The sequence below is a fragment of the Ambystoma mexicanum genome, chromosome 2p (assembly GCF_040938575.1).
Source record: "Ambystoma mexicanum isolate Mex_15411 chromosome 2p, UKY_AmexF1_1, whole genome shotgun sequence".
NCBI lineage: Eukaryota > Metazoa > Chordata > Amphibia > Caudata > Ambystomatidae > Ambystoma > Ambystoma mexicanum.
In genome coordinates, this window is record NC_090923.1 from 533,314,128 (window position 1) to 533,338,103 (window position 23,976).

Sequence of the window (23,976 nt, forward strand, 5' to 3'; positions counted from 1 at the left end):
CCAGCCGCTGACAACGGGCAACATCTGAACAAATTGCCGATGAAGGCCCGAAAGCAGGAGTGAACTTAACTGGTGCTGTGTGTGTACTCTTAGAATAAAAATGTCCCTTTGCATTTCTTAACACTGAAACATTAAGAATGTCTTGTCCAAAAGAGTGGTCTCTTAAATGGACCATGACTGGTAAATCGCTCCCACTTTAAATGCTCTGCCAGTAGAACATGAGTGATAAGCAGTCATTAAGTGCTCTCCCTCTTCCCCCAGCAGCATCTGCTGCTGGGGGACGGGGAGTTTGTCTTTAGAGAGTCCAGGGTAGGGCTGGGCGATATATTGAGTTTTGGAGATATATATTGATATACATTTTCAATATCGATATAGGGTCTGACAATATCGTTAACGTCAAGATATATACATAGATACAACAGAATTGCTTGCTGTATAAATGCACGATTTTTACCTCCCCTGAGCCACTTTGGACTACTTTGCCTGTGTCAATTTACAAGAAGCATACACATTGCCCTTTTAAAGGCGGCCCCCTACTTTTGTCTGTGACCCCTTCTGTGCACCCCCTAAATTTGATTCCTGGAGACGCCACTGCCGATATCCCGGTAATACCGAGATATTACGGGCGGCGGAGGTATGGTAAGTTCCCATTTCCGTGGAGTACCGGCACCGCTGTTAACGGTGCCGGTGCTTCAGTGAATTATCTGCCGGTATTGGCCTGAACTACCGACAGGTCACCACCCCTATCGGCAGACGCAGAGTATGCTAGTCCGCAAAAGGTGCCGGCACCTTTGTTACCAGCACTCAGGGCCATTGTTTCAGTCCCGTACTACCAATAAATCAAACTGGTTATGCCACACGGCACAGGTTGCAGTTGAAAAAATATAGCAATACATCAAAAGTGCGTCTCAAAACCAATGCTTTCCTTTTTCACTCAAACGCATGCACTGACGCCCCTACCGTCCGCTTATCCCCATGGCCGGTCCGGCACACAATTTGAGATTTGTGTGGTGCATTTCTCCAGCAAAATCAATTGTGCACCCCTACTCTAAGCGCTCGTGGTTCCAGCACGTGCAAATTAACCTTGTACAGTACACATGCAGCTGGAGTCCTACACATGGCCTATGGGACCCTATACACTTGCTTTCATGTTAACTATTTGTTGCACTTTACTTTTGGCAGGTAAAGGTTCCAAGGTAAAGGAGACAGATTTGGGCAAGATCACACAGCTTCTCCAAGCGTTGATGTTAGGATCTGATTACAGGTCTGTCGCTTCCAAGGTTGACTATTTACCCACAACACGGATCCCCTGTCCTATATGAACAGCCGCCCTGCTTGAAGGTGCACAAAAATGTATTTGTATTTTATATTTGTATTGCTATAGCGCGCGCCTAGCTCGAGAACAGCAGAGAAGTTCTCAAGAAGAGGGGGCCAGCGTTTATACAGCAACGCAGTTCTGCTGGTGGAAGGGATAAGTGGTGGCAGTCAGGGGTGCAACCAGAAAGCAGCTATGTAGCGAGGAAACGCATTTCCCTGCCAGATTTTACGTTTGCTAGCTATTTGTCTAAGAGCTCGCGCCGGAAGCTGCAGCGCCACGAGGACACAGCGCAAGGACCAATCCAAGTTGGCAAGATGAACCCATGGCACGAATTGACGCTGCAGCGATAGCCAGGCTTGCTAACGCTCAGAGTTTCCAGCTCAACCTCCCGAGAACGGCAGCATATTGTTTTGGAGCTCTCATGCGCCTAGAGGCGTGCCAGTTCGTGTGGATGCGCTAAACAAAAACAAACAAATACATACATATATAGTACCTTATGGTCCGCACGGAAATGCAGTACTTCCACATCAGATTCCACACTGCGCCACCATCGCCCTTCATGACCCTCGTGGGACGCCGTGGGGGGCGTAGGCGCTCCCCAGTCAGTGGAGCAAACTGGGCTCTCGCACCTGCGCCAAGAACAGAGCGGGGCCAGCGCGCATTCCGCAGCCAAGAGCCGGGCTCTCCGTCCAAGGAGCCAGCGTCCGGCCGGCAGCAGGCTCTGGAACCAGAACTTGCCCCGCAGCGCAGGGAGGGCCGCTCGGCAGGACTCGAGTTACTGCGCTCCTTCCTCCACGGGCGCAGAGCGGGGCCCCTTCCTTGCGCGCACACAGACCACGAATGTCGTCTCGTGTGGAACATTACATGTTCGCGCAGTGCCAAGAGCGCCAGACCTACGGAGTGAGCAACTTTAGACAAACGCGCCCAGTGTAACCCCCCTCCGAGGGAGGGAGACGCCTGCCAGGGCCCGGGACGATCGCTTACCAGAAGTGCGAGTGCTCGCAAAATACGCCCCGACTCATCTGGCCGCGGCTGGATAAACTCCGAACTGTCTGCTGCGGTGAACTCTTCGGAGCCAAATGAGTCATTTTCCGAAGGGGGTCCCGCAAAGAAGGCCCGCGCGTTTAGAAAAGGCACACATCCATGTACAGTGACACTTTCAGCCCAAGTCCACAATGTACAAGGCCGGAGCACCCCATGGTCTCAACAAGAGAAACGCACTTAATATGATCTGCACGACGGGCCGTCTATAGTGCACACTGCTATTAGTAAGCATTGGTAATGTCAACAGTTTGGGCTTTTGTGTAAGCATGGGAAAGGCACTTGCCAGGCACAGCCGGAGTGGTGTTAACTGGCCATTGGTGACAGCAGGTGCAAAATGTCGTGACTACCTGGGCATCTAATAGCAGTCCCTGACAAAGGCCTAACACTTATACACAAGTCAAAACCGTTGGCTTTGCCAATGCTTGTTTTTAGCAGGGCTTCCGTGAAGGACAGACTTAGTGCTTATAAATCAAGCAGCTGATGGCAGACCTGGTTAAGACATTTTTATTACACCATTAGCTAGTTTACAGCTCTAATTAAGTCATTAACCCTCAGATGGCTGCTTTTAAAAAACACTGGCAGGCACTTAGGGCTGATTTCATGGAATTTTTTGCACGGTTCAAAGTGACTTTACACTGCTGGAAATTGACTTTGTACTGTTGACACAAACCCTGATTCATGGAGCTGTGCAAAGTGTATTTTTACAGTGCAAAGTCATTTTTGCAGTACAAAATGAACTTTGCACTGCCTTTGCACTGTAACATACACTTTGCACAGTTCCATGAATCAGGATTTGTGTCAGCAATGCAGCGTCACTTTGAACCGTGCAAATAGTTCCATGAATTGAGCCCTTAGAGTGCAACGTTTGATGGTAAGGCTCGAATAAAGTGAGCTCACAGAGTTCCCATGAGGAGGTGCTTTGGGCAGGAAGGTGCAGGAACTGGGTGGGAATGGCCATAGGGATCAGCATGTCTGTGGGCAGTCAATGGGTGGGCAAATAACCAAGCTACAGGCTGTGTCCATCCTCATATGCCATTCCTTCCTATCTGTACTGTAATGCAATAGTTTCGGCTTATAGGTGTCGACACCTGACAGCCCTATGACTAATCACCACACGTATATCGGTCACCACTGATTGTGGCGTCTCTTTGCGCTTTGCATGGTAAATGCTATTTTAACCCACTGGGGTTTGCTTGATTTGAAGGCGATCCTCTGCAGATTTGATTCTTCTCTACAGCAGGCACAGAACTCACTGAGCTATTGCTCAAGCAACAAGACAACGGGCGTTTGTTTGACTACAGTAACTCGGCCAACACCCATAACACGAGGAAATTGGCTGGGTGCGGAGGAGAATGTGTCCCGGTCGACACCTGCTCAATGACAATGACACCAATGACAATGAAAGATATTTGGTGACATGAACAGCTTGCTTGGCCCCCAGTACAGTACAGTGAGAGAGATGCCAGAACTGCTGCTGCTGCTGCACACAGGTAGAGCCCCCTGCAGCAAAGGCAGGCAGGCCACACCACAGGCGCACCAGACTTGATGCACGCTTGTCACATCTTATCCTTCGGGCCTTCTGAACATCCGGGTCATGAAAGCACATAAGGCCTGAGTCACAAAGCGCCTCATTCAATAGAAAATCCCACTGAAGAATGCTATGTGAATTAGCCCATCTAGTTCCCGGGCAAGAAAACCCACAACAAACGCGCATGCACACACCAACAATTCTACTGGTAGGAAACAGGTGGGTGGGAGGGCGGTGGAAGGTGGAACTTGAAAGGCGGGACACACACACACACACACACACACACACACTTAGACACCCCCCACCCATCTACCCCCCACGGAAATATATCACGCAGATGAGCATTCGAAGGCAGGATTCCAATAAAGAAAACGATCATTGGGTGTCTTGCGGCTGGAGTCCCGCCGCCTATTCAAGTTAAGGCTGGACAGGTGGGTGGGATATTGTGCCAAGGAACCAGAAGCCCCTTTGCCCGCTCCTATTCACTGCATTTATTGGAATCCTGTGAGGCTACAAATAGGCTGCTTCCCGGTGTGAGTGCGGTTAAATATGTTTGAAAATGGCGCCGGCAGCGGTAAACGTGATGCCGTCATCACAGTGATGACGTCATCGCGCCCAGGTGGCCATTTTTAGTGTAAAAATGTTTTTGGTCTTAAATGATGTAGGTTCTCTTCTGCAATCCGTGTCATCTCACTATGGGTCACGTTAATAATGGATCTATGTGATTATCGAGACGGCTAAAAATTCTGACTTTATTTTTAAACCCCTATACACCACATATATATGGTGGGGGGAGACCCCTCCGCAGCTCCCCCATATTAATATTATATACTATACTCCCCACATATATATGTGGTGTAAGGGGGTCCAAAAAAAGTCAGCATTTTCGGCCGTCGTAATTGTGAGGGTGACATTTTGGTACGATTCCGTTAATAATTACATATTCTCATTCAGTTGTGTGGTGACAAGAAAGAGGGGCTGTTTTTGTCCTTTTTTGCCAAGATACAACGTATGCTTTACACATATTCAAAAGCATACGTTGTATCTTGTGCAGAAACCTAGGCGAAGAAACGACAGAAACCGCTAAAAATAACCGCCGGCACGCGATGCCATCATTCAAGTCCCTCATAAAATAAGCCAGGTGCTTATGAGAAGCCGTAGATGACAACATTGTTACTTTAGAACATGACACAACAGACGGGTAAAACCATCAATTTTCTCTGCAAGCGACATTTCTTTAAATTTGTATTTATTAACAAAGAAAACATGTAAGGAACATGTAGTTATGGAGATTATTTTATTTATTTGTATTTATTGCTGGTAGCACCTGAAGATGGTCTCAAGACCAAAATGCATTTGACCAACTACTGCCTGTGTCTCTGAAAATAAACTGTTCTTTTTTAATCTTATAATTGTCGTCAAGAGGAAATCTATATGTAAAATGTTTTGCAAATTCAAGAAATAATGTACTATACTTGAATAATTACAAGTAACTTTGTGTTGATTTACACGCAGGGTCTTTCCAGCTTCCTAGGTCACTGTACATAGGATCCATTTTCCCACAAGTATTCTCATGCCTCAAAGTGCATGTGAGGTTTGTTGGCTACAGGATCACATTTCTTATCAAGAATTCACGAAATTGTTAAAATAGCAGTGCCCACTCAAACCACCCCTACTTGCTAATTGGACAAGAACCACACTATCTGGGTTTTGGCATTAAAAATACATTGCTTAATGTCCATGTGGTCTATGAAAGTATGCTTCCTGAACGCCCCGCTTCCAGGTTTCAGGGAAGAGGGGCTTGCTGCTTTACTTTGAAAGGTGTACCTCTCTCTCCCGCCCACTCTCTCCTTCTTCCTCTGCACTCTCTCCGTATAACCCGTTCCCATTGGCATTCCAAGAGATGTACCAGGACACATATTTTCACCTAGTCTACTTCTTTGTTTCCCCCAGTTGTGTGTCCCAGGCATGCTTACATGTAGTATCATCGGAACAAGACACCTGTAATTGATAAAGCATGAACATGCTCTATGTCAAATATACTCACTGGGTAATGTAAGGTAACATGAGATATAAGTTAACCATATCACACTTTTTGGAGCATGATTCATCTGTTCCTTTTCACCATTGTACACTTTGTCTGGCCAGGCTTCTGATCATTGGCCCCTTTTACACTTTGAGCCACTGTCTGGCCAGGCATCTGATCATTGGCCCCTTTTACACTTTGAGCCACTCTCTGGCCAGGCTTCTGTCCATTGGCCCCTTTTACACTTTCAGCCACTGTCTGGCCAAGCTTCTGTCCATTGGCCCCTTTTACACTTTGAGCCACTGTCTGGCCAGGCTTCTGTCTGTTCATTGGTCCCTTTTACACTTTGAGCCACTCTCTGGCCAGGCTTCTGTCCATTGGTCCCTTTTACACTTTGAGCCACCGTCTGGCCAGGCTTCTGTCCATTGGTCCCTTTTACACTTTGAGCCACTGCCTGGCCAGGCTTCTGATCGTTGGCCCCTTTTACACTTTGAGCCACTGTCTGGCCAGGCTTCTGTCCATTGGTCCCTTTTACACTTTCAGCCACTGTCTGGCCAAGCTTCTGTTCATTGGTCCCTTTTACACTTTCAGCCACTGTCTGGCCAGGCTTCTGTTCGTTGGTCCCTTTTACACTTTGAGCCACTGTCTGGCCAGGCTTCTGTTCATTGGTCCCTTTTACACTTTGAGCCACCGTCTGGCCAGGCTTCTGTCTGTTCATTGGTCCCTTTTACACTTTGAGCCACTCTCTGGCCAGGCTTCTGTCCATTGGTCCCTTTTACACTTTGAGCCACCGTCTGGCCAGGCTTCTGTCCATTGGTCCCTTTTACACTTTGAGCCACTGTCTGTCCAGGCTTCTGATCGTTGGCCCCTTTTACACTTTGAGCCACTGCCTGGCCAGGCTTCTGATCGTTGGCCCCTTTTACACTTTGAGCCACTGTCTGGCCAGGCTTCTGTCCATTGGTCCCTTTTACACTTTCAGCCACTGTCTGGCCAAGCTTCTGTTCATTGGTCCCTTTTACACTTTCAGCCACTGTCTGGCCAGGCTTCTGTTCGTTGGTCCCTTTTACACTTTGAGCTACTCTCTGGCCAGGCTTCTGTCCATTGGTCCCTTTTACACTTTGAGCCACCGTCTGGCCAGGCTTCTGTCCATTGGTCCCTTTTACACTTTGAGCCACTGTCTGTCCAGGCTTCTGATCGTTGGCCCCTTTTACACTTTGAGCCACTGCCTGGCCGGCTTCTGATCGTTGGCCCCTTTTACACTTTGAGCCACTGTCTGGCCAGGCTTCTGTCCATTGGTCCCTTTTACACTTTCAGCCACTGTCTGGCCAAGCTTCTGGTCATTGGTCCCTTTTACACTTTCAGCCACTGTCTGGCCAGGCTTCTGTTCGTTGGTCCCTTTTACACTTTGAGCCACTGTCTGGCCAGGCTACTGTTCGTTGGTCCTTTTTACACGTTGAGCCACTGTCTGGCCAGGCTTCTGTCCATTGGTCCCTTTTACACTTTGAGCCACTGTCTGTCCAGGCTTCTGATCGTTGGCCCCTTTTACACTTTGACCACTGTCTGGCCAGGCTTCTGTTCGTTGGTCCCTTTTACACTTTGAGCCACTGTCTGGCCAGGCTACTGTTCGTTGGTCCTTTTTACACGTTGAGCCACTGTCTGGCCAGGCTTCTGTTCATTGGTCCCTTTTACACTTGTTCCATGTCATTTCGTCACAGGATATTTTTTCGCAGGTTCTTTTTACACAGATTTGTTTTATGAAAAAAACTCATTAAATCTTTAATTCTTTTTATTTTTGGGAGGGTTTATATATCCCCGAACACCCACACCCAATATATATATTTTTCCAACCCCCACCCCAAAAAAAATTCGATGATGTTTTTCAGCAAAACAATCGCGGTAAAAATCCCCGTGAAAAAACCTCACGCGATGAAAGGACATCGTACCTTTACGCTTTGAGCCACTGCCTGCCCAGGCTTCTGATCATTGGCCCCTTTTACACTTTGAGCCACTCTCTGGCCAGGCTTCTGTCCATTGGCCCCTTTTACACTTTCAGCCACTGTCTGGCCAAGCTTCTGTCCATTGGCCCCTTTTACACTTTGAGCCACTGTCTGGCCAGGCTTCTGTCTGTTCATTGGTCCCTTTTACACTTTGAGCTACTCTCTGGCCAGGCTTCTGTCCATTGGTCCCTTTTACACTTTGAGCCACCGTCTGGCCAGGCTTCTGTCCATTGGCCCCTTTTACACTTTGAGCCACTGTCTGGCCAGGCTTCTGTCTGTTCATTGGTCCCTTTTACACTTTGAGCTACTCTCTGGCCAGGCTTCTGTCCATTGGTCCCTTTTACACTTTGAGCCACCGTCTGGCCAGGCTTCTGTCCATTGGTCCCTTTTACACTTTGAGCCACTGTCTGTCCAGGCTTCTGATCGTTGGCCCCTTTTACACTTTGAGCCACTGCCTGGCCAGGCTTCTGATCGTTGGCCCCTTTTACACTTTGAGCCACTGTCTGGCCAAGCTTCTGTTCATTGGTCCCTTTTACACTTTCAGCCACTGTCTGGCCAGGCTTCTGTTCGTTGGTCCCTTTTACACTTTGAGCCACTGTCTGGCCAGGCTTCTGTTCATTGGTCCCTTTTACACTTTGAGCCACCGTCTGGCCAGGCTTCTGTCTGTTCATTGGTCCCTTTTACACTTTGAGCCACTCTCTGGCCAGGCTTCTGTCCATTGGTCCCTTTTACACTTTGAGCCACCGTCTGGCCAGGCTTCTGTCCATTGGTCCCTTTTACACTTTGAGCCACTGTCTGTCCAGGCTTCTGATCGTTGGCCCCTTTTACACTTTGAGCCACTGCCTGGCCAGGCTTCTGATCGTTGGCCCCTTTTACACTTTGAGCCACTGTCTGGCCAGGCTTCTGTCCATTGGTCCCTTTTACACTTTCAGCCACTGTCTGGCCAAGCTTCTGTTCATTGGTCCCTTTTACACTTTCAGCCACTGTCTGGCCAGGCTTCTGTTCGTTGGTCCCTTTTACACTTTGAGCCACTCTCTGGCCAGGCTTCTGTCCATTGGTCCCTTTTACACTTTGAGCCACCGTCTGGCCAGGCTTCTGTTCATTGGTCCCTTTTACACTTTGAGCCACTCTCTGGCCAGGCTTCTGTCCATTGGTCCCTTTTACACTTTGAGCCACCGTCTGGCCAGGCTTCTGTTCATTGGTCCTTTTTCTTGACTTCTTGTTATTGGTTCAGTCTCTCTTTGCTTCATCAGTCAGTCCAATCCTCCCTTTTAAGTATCTCTAACTTGTATATTCGTCTTCGAGTTTTTTAAACCATTTTCATGCCAATATATTAAAGATTACGTTTCATAGTTCTGTAACCGGTATTGCCTGAAAAAAACGAATCACAAAATAACGAGGCCGAAAACGCAGATTTTTTTAAATCCAATTTTTTGACTTCTTTGCAATTTTTACACAAAAATAGGTAGGGGGTTGGGTAAGGGAATACACGAAGGTAGGAGGGATGTGCAGGGCCTGCGGGAGGTCTCCCCCCGCTTTTAAATTTAAAAAAAGTGAGAAAAAAAGGCATTTTGAAAATGACATTAGAAAAAACTCGGCATTTTCAGCATTGCTATTTCTAATTCGGTATTTCAACGTAGAATCTTGTAATCTGGTCGCCGTCCTTGACAGCCCCAATGTTCTCTGAAGCTCCCGAAAGCTTCGCTGTTCACACGCTTTATGAATTATTAATGTATCGATTCATTCATTTCTGAACAGAAACCTTCACGCATATGTACATGACAGCAATCTGTAACGCATAAAGCTGGTTGGGCTTAACCATTCAAAATATATTGAAATGTGAGTTCTGCAGGGCCTACAGTTTGCTGGGGGGGGGGGGCCTTTAAAGGGACCTGAGCCTATAATTATTGCTTAACATCCCAAGTAATACTCTCCGGAGCCACCAGACCATGCTTTGAGTTCAGCGGGCGAGCCTGCGGTCCTGTGGGAATTCTCAGACTCTCCAGCACACACATTATGGGGCAGAGCCACTGACACGAGTGTAATTCTAGTCCCTTGTGGTGCATGGCGGCTGGCCAGCATACACATTAACAGAGACAACCTTATGTTGGGCTCAGGCCCCTCTTCCCGTTTTGACAAATTCTAGATTGGGACACATAATGGAGCTGTTTGGATTCATTGAGCGGGGTCTCCCCAAGACAGTGTCTTCGGAAGGCAGTGGCATCTCCAGGAAGCAAATTTAAGGGGGGCACAGAAGGGGCCAAAGGCAAAAGTAGGGAGAACACCTAAAAATGGACGATGTGAATCTTTTCCCCAAACTGACATGGGTTTAGTAGCCCACAGTGAAAGCTGGATAAAAAGACATTTACAAGCACTTTTGTAGGACACATTAAATATTCTAATACTTCTGATGCCATGACGCCAACTGCCAGAGCAATGCCAATTTGGCATCACAGACCAGTATAAATGACACTAGTTTTAATACTGTGCCAGGATGTCATGCAGTGCACAGGATTGGGATGGGAGGTGCCAGAATATAACAGAATTAGTTGCAAGGTGTTATTAAAATGCCATGTTACTTCAACCCATACTTTAGTGTTGCTCAAATGCTGTGGGGTGCTGTCAATTGAGGATGGCCCATGTTGCTCTAGTACAGTGAGTTCCCAATAACAGTGCCAACCTGCCTGGGGTGATGCTTACATGCACCATGGTTCTCTTAAAAGCTGTAATGTTCAGCGCAGTGTGCCAGCCTGCCAGTTAAGCATAACCTTGCCAGTTTCAAACCACTCTACTTAATCAAGTCAACATAATTCCAGTTCCAACGGCGCCATGCCATCCTTGCCCAACCCTGCCCCAGCATGATATGTTCTGATGCAAGTGCAGCCTCGCATTCACCAATAAGCGCATCAGATGCCTGCTCAGCCGCCAGGCGTAATGTAATGTAAAGCCTTGCTGGGGCTGCAATAATATGCCAAGGCACGCTTCCAATACCCCAATAAAGCAATGCTATGCTTGGCAGCCCACCATGTGTAAGGTAGAGCGGCACACGCCCAAACTCAAATGACCCAACACTGCCAAGACCAGGAGCACGAATGGCATACCTGACAGCCTGCCCCCACCACCAGGATTACAAGCCCCATACCTGACAGCCTACCCCCACCACCAGGATTACAAGCCCCATACCTGACAGCCTGCCCCCACCACCAGGATTACAAGCCCCATACCTGACATCCTGCCCCCACTACCAAGATTACAAGCCCCATACCTGACAATCTGCCCCCACCACCAGGATTACAAGCCCCATACCTGACATCCTGCCCCCACCACCAAGATTACAAGCCCCATACCTGACAATCTGCCCCCACCACCAGGATTACAAGCCCCATACTGGACATCCTGCCCCACCACCAGGATTACAAGCCCCATACCTGACAATCTGCCCCCACCACCAGGATTACAAGCCCCATACTGGACATCCTGACCCACCACCAGGATTACAAGCCCCATACCTGACATCCTGCCCCCACTACCAAGATTACAAGCCCCATACCTGACAATCTGCCCCCACCACCAGGATTACAAGCCCCATACCTGACATCCTGCCCCCACCACCAAGATTACAAGCCCCATACCTGACAATCTGCCCCCACCACCAGGATTACAAGCCCCATACTGGACATCCTGCCCCACCACCAGGATTACAAGCCCCATATCTGACAATCTGCCCCCACCACCAGGATTACAAGCCCCATACTGGACATCCTGCCCCACCACCAGGATTACAAGCCCCATACCTGACAATCTGCCCCCACCACCAGGATTACAAGCCCCATACTGGACATCCTGCCCCACCACCAGGATTACAAGCCCCATACCTGACAATCTGCCCCCACCACCAGCATTACAAGCCCCATACTGGACATCCTGCCCCACCACCAGGATTACAAGCCCCATACCTGAAAATCTGCCCCCACCACCAGGATTACAAGCCCCATACCTGACATCCTGCCCCCACTACCAAGATTACAAGCCCCATACCTGACAATCTGCCCCCACCACCAGGATTACAAGCCCCATACCTGACATCCTGCCCCTACTACCAAGATTACAAGCCTCATACCTGGCATCCTGCCACCCAGAACACAAGCCTCATACTTGTCATCCTGCCCCCGCCCCATCACCCATTGCACAAACCCCAAACCTGGCATCCCATCTCCACCACCAAGATTGCAAGCCCCATACGTAGGATTCTGACCTCCACCACCCAGAAAACAAGTCCCACACCTGGCATCCCACCACCAAGATCACAAGTCCCATTCCTGGCATCCTGCAACCCACCACCCAGAGCACAAGACCCATACTTGGCATCCTGCCCCCACCACTCACAGCACAAGCCCTATACCACACATCCTGCCTCCACCACCAAGATCGCAAACTCCATACTGGTCATCCTACCCCTCCTCCACCCAGAGCACAAGCACAATACCTGGCATCCTGCCTGCCCACCGTCCAGACAAAAACACTCTATACCCGGCATCCTTCCCCCACAAGCAAGACTGCAAGCCCCATACCTGGTATCCTCCCCACCTCCACCCAGAGCACAAGTACAATACCTGGCATCCTGCCTGCCCATCGCCCAGACAAAAACACTCTATACCTGGCATCCTTCCCCCCACAAGCAAGACTGCAAGCCCCATACCTGGTATCCTACCCCACCACCACCCAGAGCACACCCCACACCTCTGGCATTCTGCCTCCACACCCAGAACACAAGCCCCATTCCTGGCATCCCCTACTACCCCACCACCCCACAACGCAGAGCACATGCCCCATACATGGAATCCTGCCCCCACTACACAGAGCACAAGCCCCATACCTGGCCTTCTGCCCCAGATCACCCAAGGCACATGCTGCTTACCCGGCATTCTGCCTCCACCACCAAGAGCACCAGTCACATACCTGGCATCCTGGCATCCTAGCACTCCACCACCCAGAGTACAATCCTTATACCTGGCATCCTGCCCACCACCACCAACATGTCAAGCCCCATGCCTAGCATCCTGTCCCCCACCACTCAAAGCAAAAACCCAATACCTGTCAAGCATTTAATTCCAGGCTTTCTGGCCCTGACCACTGAGACTTGAAGCCCCATACCTGGCATCCTTCCCCTCCACCACCCAGAGAACAAGCCCCAGACCTTGCATCCTGCCCCATCACCACACAGAGCACAAGTCCCATAGCTGGCATCCTGACCCCCACCATCAAGATTGCATGCCCCATGCCTGGCATCCTGTCCTCCACTACCCCAAGCACAAACCCAATAGCTGGCATCCTGCCCCCTACCACATAGTTTGCAAGTCCCATACCGGGGATCCTGCCCCGCACCAAAAAGATTTCAAGCCTCATGTCTGGCAACTTGTCGCCCGCCACTCACAGCACAAATCCAATACCTGGCATCTTACCCCCTCCACCCAGAGCACAAGCCCCATCCCTGGCATCTTGCCCGCTCACCGAGAGCACAAGCCCCGTATCTAGCACCTTGCCTCCCCACCACCCAGAACACCAGCCCTGTACCTGGTATTCTAATCCCCCAAGCACAAGCCCATATCGGGCATCCTGCCCCTTACTTCCCACTGCACAAAACCCATATCCAGCATCCTGCCTCCCCACAACCAAGATTGCAAGTCCCATACCTGGCATCCTGCCCCCAACCACCAGAGCAGAAGCCCCATACTTGGCTCCTGTTGCTCCTGAGGCGTCAGCCCGCAAGAACATTCCTCTTCTGTTCCATGCTGGATTTCTCCATAGAGAGGCAGCAAGCATGCAACCCACACCCACACATGCCTCTGAGGGAGAGTGGGGGGAAATGGGGTACAACATTTTGTTGGGGAGGTTGGTGTCCCCCAGGCCCTGCCCTAGAGATGCCACTGCTGGAAGGACATGCAAAACTCCTCTTTCCATCACACATACTGCCAAACCCTGTCCAAGATTACACTAATTTGAGTGTCACCATTTTGGCTCACTGTAATATTGCCACCATACTCAGGAATCAGCCCAAAGTACATATGCAACCACTTTGTATACAGGATAGCTCCTGCATATGTTATGTCATTCTGCTCTTATAAAGCGCTTCAGCCACCCAGAGACGACATGGCGCTGGAGGAGGGAAAAGACACAGAACAGCCAGAATGAATTACACAGGAAGTTTAAAATAGAAATGTTTGACTTGGCTACGGAACACAAGATCTTCGGTCGAGCGAATAGACAGTGGCAGGGCATTGCAAAGAATAGATGCTGCAACCAAAAAAATCACCCCCACCAGGTCTGGGTCGATGAAACCGGTGCACCTGGATGCGAAGGGCATTTGCAGAATGGAGAGACCTGGCAACATACGAGCAGAAATTATCCTGGAAAGATTACGCACCGTAACCATTGAAGGCATGATGGACAATGCAAAGGGTCTTAAATTTGATTCCATCAGCCACAGGGAGCTAATGCAGTCCATGTAGGATTGGAGAAATGCGTGCCTAAATGTGGTGGAGTTCTGAAGAACTTGAAGCCAGTAAAGGATGTACGCTGGCTGTGCAAGATAGAGGTAATTACAAAAGTCAAAATGACCACAAACCGCAGGGGCACAGAGATGGGAGGGATCTTAGGTAGGACCTTATGTTTAATGTGACCAATCCTAGAGACTGAGCTCATTTGAGCCTCCATCGACAAGGAAGCCATGATCGTAATGCCCAAGTCCTTCACAGTGGTCACAGGGGAAGCGAAAGGAGCAAGTGAGAGAGGCCAAAAATCTGCGGTCCAAAGAGAAGAAGCTGTTGTGGACTCAACAGCCAGTACTTTGGTTTTATCCCTTTTGAGCTTGAGCCCATTAAAGCACATATGTATGCCCACTGACTCAAGGCATGAATGGAACCTAGCGGCAGCTTCGGATTATTCAAGATTCAGACGGCCAACAATTTGTGTGGCATATGTGTAGCACAGAAAACCATGGGAGTGAATCAATCGAGCCAGAGGCTGAACATAAACATGGAGTAAAATAGGGGAAAGAGCCGGACCTTGAGGAACACCACAAGTGACTGAGTCAGGGGCTGACAAAAGGAGAAAGAGAGATCGACTAAGAGCGATCCCGGAGGAAAGAGTGAAACCAAAACAGGACCTCTCCGCAGATGCCAGGCCCAGCCAGATGAGCAAGCAGGATGGTGTGGTTGATAGTATCAAACACTGCTGACAAGTCCAACAAAATCAGAGCGCCCACTCCACCACTGTTGGCTAGCTTGGCTAGGTCATCCACAACTGAGATAAGCACTGACTCTGTTTCCTGACCCGGTGGGAAAACAGATTTAATGGGGTCAGAAAATAAATGCTTTCGAGAAAGGAAGAAAGAATAGGGGTGATAAGACCTTCAAGTATTTTCATAAGAAACGGGAGCAGCAAGATAGGTCGGAAATTAGTAGGAGAGGAAGGGTCCAGTAAGGGCTTTTTGAGCAGAGTAATCACCAAAGCATGTTTAAGTGGTAGAACCAGAAGAAACAGATTGGTTCACTGCTGCCGTTAAAAGCGGGGCCATTCCACTAGCCATAGATTTAAGAACTGAGATAGGAATCGGATCAAGTGGCAAAGCAGACTTCCAAGCGATTAATAGTCAGAAGGATGTCGACGGTACTAAAAACCGGAAAAGCAGACCACACTGATAGAGGCTGATAAACCATGAGCACAGTTTTGCTGATCCCAGCCTCAAGCAGGAGCACTATGGACAAACCATGGTCACCCTTAGCCGACCACTTGGAAAACACAGCTAACCCTGATTTGTCCATGATTGTAAAAACAAGAACTAGTTGGTTCTTGATGTTCTGCTGCTAAAGGTGTTGGGTAAATTAGAAGGTCGTACTATAATTAATCGAAGGCCTATCACCTGCAAGATGAGAATACAGAAAGCTAAAGAGCTGTGTCTGCGAAGCCCGCCAATGACGCTGGACAGACTGTTGAAAAGGTTCAGGATCAGGGAAGGGAAGCAAAACCTACACCTGTGACATGGACTGCCAATGGCCGTGCTCCTAGTATCTGGCTGCTAAAGAAGACCTTGCAAATTGTGATTGACCACTGTGAAAATTGGGGCACGGCCCTGGGTCTTGAGGGCGCAGAGGGTAGTGCGAGGGCTAGAGAGCACCATTCTCTACTCGCCACAAAATGCTGTCTGCTTCTGCCTCTTACGCCCGACTCCGACAGGAGCCAAAACGATTGGCTTAGCGAATGCTTGTTTCCTGTTTGTAGCTCTCCCAAAAGGGGGATAGCAGGAGCTGCTCCCTACCTCCTTAGTTCTTAGTTTAATGACCTTGACATGACAGAATGCTATAGTAAACCAAGTGTGCTTTGTCCTGGTGCCCTGTAGGTTTCATGCACGCATCTGCAGGAGATGGTCATTGCGATACCTTCCTAGATTATGCATGCACATGCATTGTCCCTCTTACATGTTTTTCTCATCTAGTTCGGTTCTGGACTAGCCCAGTGGATGCAATCACCCAGTCCATCATGTTTAAGTCAGTTGACTATGCTTGTGCTAATAAGCAGTCCTCCTCCCGCAAGCACTCCAACTCCTGTCATGCCCGACCATCATGGAACTCAATCCCGGCCAAGGCTCGAAATTCCCCCACTATCCCCAAGTTCTGCAAAACACTAAAAGCGGGTCTCCTTCAACAATACCCGATGAAGGAATACAAATCCCTCCCACCCTCCCCACAAAGTACTGTGCTACCGTGTAAAATGCCAAGCCCAGTGCTGGAACCCCTTTGTTGTAAAGCGCTCCGGTGCTCTTGAGCTAGGTTCCCGCAATAAGCAATAAATAGACATAACATAAATAAGTAAATAAAATAAAAGGGTCACATTCAAACAGGAGACCTACAACTGCGGCTAGGTCTTCTGCATTCAGCCCCCTGCTTCCTGGATTAAGGTCCTGGTCAGCTCCTTCTCCCCCCACTTCTGCCTACCAGCATTGACGAGGCGGCCCCTTCTCCGACGAAGGTCGTACTGCAGAACCGTTCCACTCGAAGTGGGGAGGTGGGATTGCGTGAGTCGTCATCCGGCCTTCTTGTGTCGAAGCTACTCGCGTCGGCTCCCTCATACACTCGAACCCGTCGTCACTGGTTGGATAAACCATCCAACGACAGAAGGACATGCCAGCATTTTGCACTGGTCCGTAAACAGAGACTTCAACTTACAACATATTGAATGCCATTTGCCAGATACTTTGACATTCAACATTTAGAGAAAAATGTTAACAACAAAGCGCATCTGGGCATTGACTGCGGATACATGGCGGCTAGAGGATGACTATCCAGACATCTGTAATAGGTCACAGATGGGGGCCCAGATAGAGGAGCACACAAACTGCCTTCCAATAAGGACTCTGAGGCCAATCCAGTGTTTCCTGCGCCATTCCTGTCCCAATACCAGCCCCAGTGCCAGCCTTTCCATCCTGATCCACAACTAATCATTTTCTGCCAATTATGATCCTTTTTAAAATTTGTATACAGTTAATTCAAGATACAACTTTTAAAATCACAGTTGTTTCAATTACACATCAATTATCCAGGTAGAATTAATTCTCACATCATTATTGCTCTGGTCAACCCGGCTGAAAGGCAAGTCCATGCACCCACTGCCTGCCCAGTAACATTTTTTCTTTTCATCCTACTTTGCCCATTTTCAGCCTAGCACCAATAACCTTTTTCTTTGAACAGCCAGTCCTTTCTCTTAAAAATGCTCTCCTCTTCTGCTGTCTCCACTGGGTACCCCCCGCAGCCTCCGCCATGCAGGCGGACCTCTGTGCAATCCATACACCAGAATGCAATCAAAGGCGCATATGAACTCCGGGTTCATCCCTTCTTTGAATTCCCCAGGAGCTCAAGGCAATCTGTGCCTGCCCAGATCTGTTTGGTTAGCAGGTAGAATTTCCTATTGTTCTATATGGGAGTCACTGCTGCAAAGCTCTAGCCAATGAACTCTTAAAAAAGTAATTCCAGGGGAAGGAGAAAACAGCTGCACTTCTGTGTCAGAACAGGAAGTCCTGCCTCCTAAATGTGGTCACCAGTTTAAGTTGAAGGCCCAAAAATCCAGATTTGAAGACTTCAATGAAAACACAATCTCCTAACAAGAACATAAAAAATATAATATAAAGGGCACTGGATGTTCTTGGTTACAGTAAGACTTTTTCTACGTTTTTACTTTATCAACACAAATACCCTGCAAAGATGATGTCGCCAAACGCAGAAATGGCGCGGATCTCACCACCAGAGATTAACAGTACTGTATCAGTTCCACTAGAAAGCTTCACCCGCACAGCCTGGCAGCCATCCCCAGAAAACTGACCACTCTAAAGAATGCAGCCGCTGGGGCTGTCAGTCGTGGGTTGATAAAGCCAGGTATACAATAACACTGCCCTATAAGATAATGACCATTTCATCATAAGGGGCAAACAAATAGGCTTCTCAGCTTATTGGAATAACCATAGTGCTTTGCGGTGTTGCTCTAGTGTAGAGGTACATTTTCAGTGATGGCTTCTAGGTGGTGCTGTGTACGAGTAGCTTTTAGGTGAAATTGTTTGTTCCACTAACAATCAGCAGGTAGAAGCTTTAAAAAAAAAACGTTTTTCAAATCAAGCATAATATTGATGGTAAATGTTAAACATGCCCTAATGCTGCAATCACACGGATGGTTCGAAAGATCCTATGTCTGGGAGAGTGGGTATGGCGTATTATCTGGAAAGCACTGGGGAGTATAAAGTGGGGCGACTGTAGAATGATGTGTCTATTTGTACGGCTGAGTTGGTGGCGATTGCATTGGCGATTGATAGGGTGTGTGAGTTGCGGTATGAGAAGGTGGTGGTTCGGATTCCTTGAGCGGGTTGCAGGCGATTGTTGCAGGGGATGGTGATAGGAAGGATGTGATTTTGGACATCAGGAGGAAGATTGATCGGTGTGTGCGTGGGGGAATGGATTTGGAGTTGGCGTGGGTCCCCAGTCACAGTGGCATTTTGGGTAATGAGTTGGTGGATCTGGCGGCGGGTGAGGGTATGAGAAGAGGAGCGGTTGATGTGAGGTTGCCTTTGAGTGTGGATGAGGTGAAGGCTGTGGTGGTGAGACGGGTCATGGATGAGTGGCAGGAGAGGTGGGTGAGTGGGGTGAAGGGCAGGTGGATGTTTGGTGTTTATGGGAAAGTGTTGGTGAAGGTGGATGCAGGGAGTCTGGAATGGAGGAGGTGGGAGGAGGTGATGCTGAATCGGTTGAGGATGGGGCATGTGGGGCTGAATGACTGTTTCGAGTGGGGAAGCGTGAGTCGAGGGACTGTGCGGTGTGTGGGGTGTCTGAGACTACTGTGGGACATTTTCTGCTTAGGTGTGAGAGACATGTTGAGGAGAGAGAATTGATGAGGGTTCGGTTGTCTGCGCTAGGTGTGGCTGAGCTGAGTGGGAAGGCTTTGCTGGGAGGTGACGGGGTGCGAGGCAGGAGGAGGAGCAGTGTGATGTTGGATTTTGTGAGGCAGACGGGGCGGTGGGAGGAGTTGTGAGTTTATGTCAGCTAAGTATTGATTGGTGGGTCTGGTGCACATCCTTTAGGATGAGGAAACGCCTGCGTGGGTCCGCCCACGCATCCGATAATTAAGAAGAAGAAGAAGGATGCCAACCTACACTGCACTGACAGACTTCAAGGACCATGTAGGATGTTTACATCCTTGTGAGCTCCGAGTCCAGGGTTGATAACGCTATGAATAAAATATAACTGCCCTGTAAGACAGTGGCACTTTCCTCAGTTAGCGTATCTGCTGATTTGCATACCCATAATACACGATTCTGTGCCTCTGATCTAGTGGTAAACCTCCAGAGATAGCTACTTGGTGGCACTGTGCATGTGTGGCATGTTAGTTTATATGGCCTATTCTACTACCACACTGCAGGTAGAAAGCTTTTTTCCTTGCTTGTCTTCAATCCCACCATAATATTGATGGTGAGTGATAAACTACATCAGAAACTTTTTCCATCTGCTGGCTGTTCTGTTTCCTAATCCTATTCACTCCATTCCACAGGATGATCTCACTGCTAGATCGCTGATTTTGGTTACCTAAGTAACAGTCATCAAACAATCACCCACAAGACGCTTTGAATGCTCAGTGATCATCAGTGACTCTCCTTCACATTTGGAAGAGCCCTTTCTCGTTTTATTTCCACCAGTGATGCAGGATTTCATGAGCCATCTACATGTGAGCCCCATAGACAAAGGGTCCCCATAGACCAAGGGGTGACATATTTATTTTATTGGAGTGTTTTATTTTGGGCACTCCCACAGACTAGGGCAAAGTTTGATTTTATATAAACAACAACATGCTTTTAACTAAAGAGCTACAAGACATAATGCAACTAAACACTCCTCTGCATCTTGATGTTCAACATTGCAAAGCCAATTGTTCTCGTCATTCAATGGCTGCCTACATCTCGGCTCTGTAGGAAGGACCTGCAGAAGGTATAACAAGCGCCTGTGGGTCCCAGATGTGCTCGCCCACGTGCAATGACTCCTAGGAACGCAAGCTCCCCCCACCCCCCAGGTCGGATGCTTTGCTCTACCGTCCTCACTTGGCAGAACAGCTCTAAAGAAAGTCAGGCTGTGGCCAGAATGGCAAGTTGGGTCCTGGAAAAAAGAAGGCAGGCTGTTTCCCTCGGGCCACGCCTTGTCTTCACCACTCATTACCACACTGCCATGCCCTGGATCATGATGATCCGTCTTGCGGTGAGGGAAAAGTGGTGGTAATTACGTGACCGCCACTTTTCCCACACCGCAAAACGACAAGTTTGGCAGTGGGGGTTACCTGATTCACCATCAGCCAAGAGCGGAGGTAAATCAGGCCCACACCAGCAAAAAACAGCCAGTATTTTCTGCACCACTGTTACTGGTGCAGGAAATACCGTCAATCCCCTCCATGGAGTCCTATGGGACTTCATGGAATGGTGATTTACCGGTATTCCCGCCGCCTGTAATTTCCCAGTAATCCCGGTATATCAGATGGCTTGCGCTGGAATTACCAGCATAGTGTAATGACCCCCATAGTCAACTTGTGGTGAACACCTTCTGCGCGGAGTGATTTATGTTTACAAAAACTGGTGACGAGCATGCGGATGCCGTCACCAGTGCACGTGTGAGTCCACTGCTCCGGAAGCACTCTCTCTCGCGGTGCCGCACTCTCTGCGAGAGGTGTGCATCGGCGGTAGCGCAAACAAGCAAGCAGGTTCTGGCCGGGATGTGCAGGCCTATTTTTAGCCACCTGCTGCAAGTGTCTCGCGCCAGGAATGTCATTTCCAATTATGGAAATAAATGGAACCTTGAAACTCCCGAAGGGTGTAAAAGGTTATACGTGAAAGCATCCGAGCTATAGCCCCAACGTGCACCACGGCATGGCCCGGAACCTGTGCACGCGGTGGCTGTACCCATGCAAGGTCATATTCTCTGACATGCAGTGCACACGCTTTGCAGAAGAGGCATTCATACTTCTGGATGGCATATAACTCGATACATGCCATTGTATGTAATGCAATGGCCCGGCCTCCATTTAATCGCAGCATGAACTGTGGGAAGAGCAGCGTTATTGGATTTCTGATTTCTGTAAAAAGAGAGTGGATTTTAGGAATTGCACGGCAGAATTCTGCAGGTTCGTTCGTATGTTATGGTTTGGAAAGGCCGACCATGTTTCCGAAAGACTGCGTGTTTCGTGTTCTCCTAAGCATGGCCTCCCAGCCTTGAAATAACGCAACCCATTGTGTACTTTGTATAAGACCCCTTGCCGCGCACAGGCGAGGCCACGTCTCCCCACTGCTATACGGAGTTGTTTGAGCGTGCATCTAAATGTTAAATGCTACCCATACGGCATTACAAATGAGGAGACATTAATGCAGAAGAGCTGCTTTTTTCACGGACACCTCCCACTTCTTCTCTCATATATGCGGGTGAATGCCATCTGCTTGTTTGGAACCCGTCCTACATTGCCATGTGTTAGCAGGCAAGGCTGTGCATTGCTGCCTTAACCATACACTTTCTTTCTCCCTCATTACCCAGCTCTCCCCCTCGTTGCCTCGCTCACTGCCTCCCAGTTTAACTCTAGCACAGGGGCCTGTAACCCGCGGCGCTCTGGATCTTCTAGACTACAACTCCCATGTTGCCTCGTCGCCATAGACTATGCATGGGCTCGATGGGATTTGCAGTCCAACACTTCCGGAGAGTCAAAGGTTGCAGCAGGACCCTGCTCTGACAGATTTTCCCATTGTCACAACCACTAGCTCCATTATTTGAGAACCCCTCACTTACTGGTCTGGCCACCTGCTCCCCGCCTGGCTCTCTCCCTCCCAGACTGACCTACTACTATCACTCAGTGACTCTGTCAATCCCTGACTCTCGCTTTCTGACCTGCTCACCCTCTATGTACTCTTTCACGATCACTAGCTGGCCCATTCGCACTCAGTCACCCAATTGCTCCACCTGACCCCCCCGACCTCCCTGACATGCTTTCCTTTATTGGCTCACTCCAACACTGAACCCTAGACCCTCTTAATCACAAGTGCATGGCCAGCCATTTTGGACATCAATGGCACGGGTTGCCCTTTTCACCACGCCCATTTTGCATTTGGAGAATATGTTCTGTGTAGTGCTCCATGCCTTTTAAGGTTCTCTGTTTGCACCATTCGATAATATGCACGCGGAGAAGCATTGCAATGTCCGCAAATGCAATGCACGCCGGTGCATCTAGCAGTTGCTTTTGAAATTGTGGAGCGTGCATATTTATTTATTTATTTATTTCAATTCTTAAAAACACGCCACATTGCCCGAGGGCCTCACGGTGCACAGAAAACATAAAAAAAGAACACACAACGAACGAACGATCGAATATTCCACACATGCGCTGTTTGCCCATGGTAGGATGGTGTGCAGAACGCATGCATGCTTATTTCAGTCTCTATGTTTTGGGTGTATGGGGGTGGGTACAGCCGGGTTCATGAACGGCATTCACCAGAGCATCTGTGTGCTGAAATGATTACGAGGGTGCCAGTCCGGAAAAAATGCTGGTATTTCTGGCACTGGTATTTTTTCCAGACCGGCCCACTTCAAGTTTGCCGGCAGCAGTGGTCAAAGTGTACGAAAAGAAGTAGTGGAACTATGTTCACTACTGGCCGGCCCCAGCTCCCCACAAACCCCATCACCACACCCCCTCCCATGCACAATATAAACCCCCAAAGACATGCGCCTGCTGTTTAAGGGAACGTTAAGTGCAGGGCACTGAAATGCAGGTTTCAAGTTCTCCCTACACTTTTATTTTAAAACAAACCCTTCGAGAATGGTTTCCTTTTAAAATAAAAGTATAGGAACAGTAAAACTTAATTAAAAAAAGTAAAGGAGCCCTGCTCCCGCCCACTTCGACCTCTGCACGGCAGTGCTGACCTGCGGGTAGATCAGGCCCCTACCGGCAGATAAATGCCTGAGTCACCGGCACCGGCAGTCAATCCCATCCCATGCAGTCCTATGGGAAGTCATGTGTCGCACCGCCGCCCATAATATCCCAGTACTGGGATAGTGGGCGGCAGGGACGGTAAGTGCAATTTGCCGGTATCCGGATACCGGCAAACTCTGAATGAGGGCTATAGACCATGAGCAGGAATCTCTGGACAAACAGCCAAATTATGGTGGCTCGTCTATAGGGCAGATACGCTTCAGGCTACCGATAAAGGCATCTGCATTCGGTTGCCGAGGAGAACATATGCCGTTCTGTTTTAACCCATAGTATTTTACTCGCTACAAAATTGATATGATATGATAGGTTATTTATAATGTGCTTAATACCCAGAGGTTTTAAAGCGCGGACCCGGGGATCGAACCTGTGTTGCTCCGTTTCGTCTTGTGTCCAAGGCGAGCACGTTGCCCCTCAGCTATCCTCCCAAGATGAAACATTGTGGGTATAGGCCAGGGTATAAAAAATAAAACATTTCTGATAAGGCGGAACACCTCTCTTCAGGGTTTTGTGC

At 48.9% G+C, this 23,976-nt stretch overlaps 1 protein-coding gene across 8 annotated transcripts in view; it reads right to left on the reverse strand.

Annotated features, from left to right (window-relative positions):
* IQSEC1 (IQ motif and Sec7 domain ArfGEF 1) overlaps positions 1-23,976 on the reverse strand; it is a 3,055,115-nt gene that overhangs the window by 543,471 nt on the left and 2,487,668 nt on the right. The window contains exon 1 of one of the 8 annotated variants that reach the window (XM_069643969.1): positions 1,812-2,194. The exons of the other annotated variants lie outside the window; for them this stretch is intronic. Within the exon in view, the coding sequence (XP_069500070.1) occupies positions 1,812-2,179 (368 nt within the window). The 5' untranslated portion in view covers positions 2,180-2,194. Of the gene's footprint in view, positions 1-1,811; positions 2,195-23,976 lie in introns of those variants that run through there. 8 annotated transcript variants of the gene reach the window in all.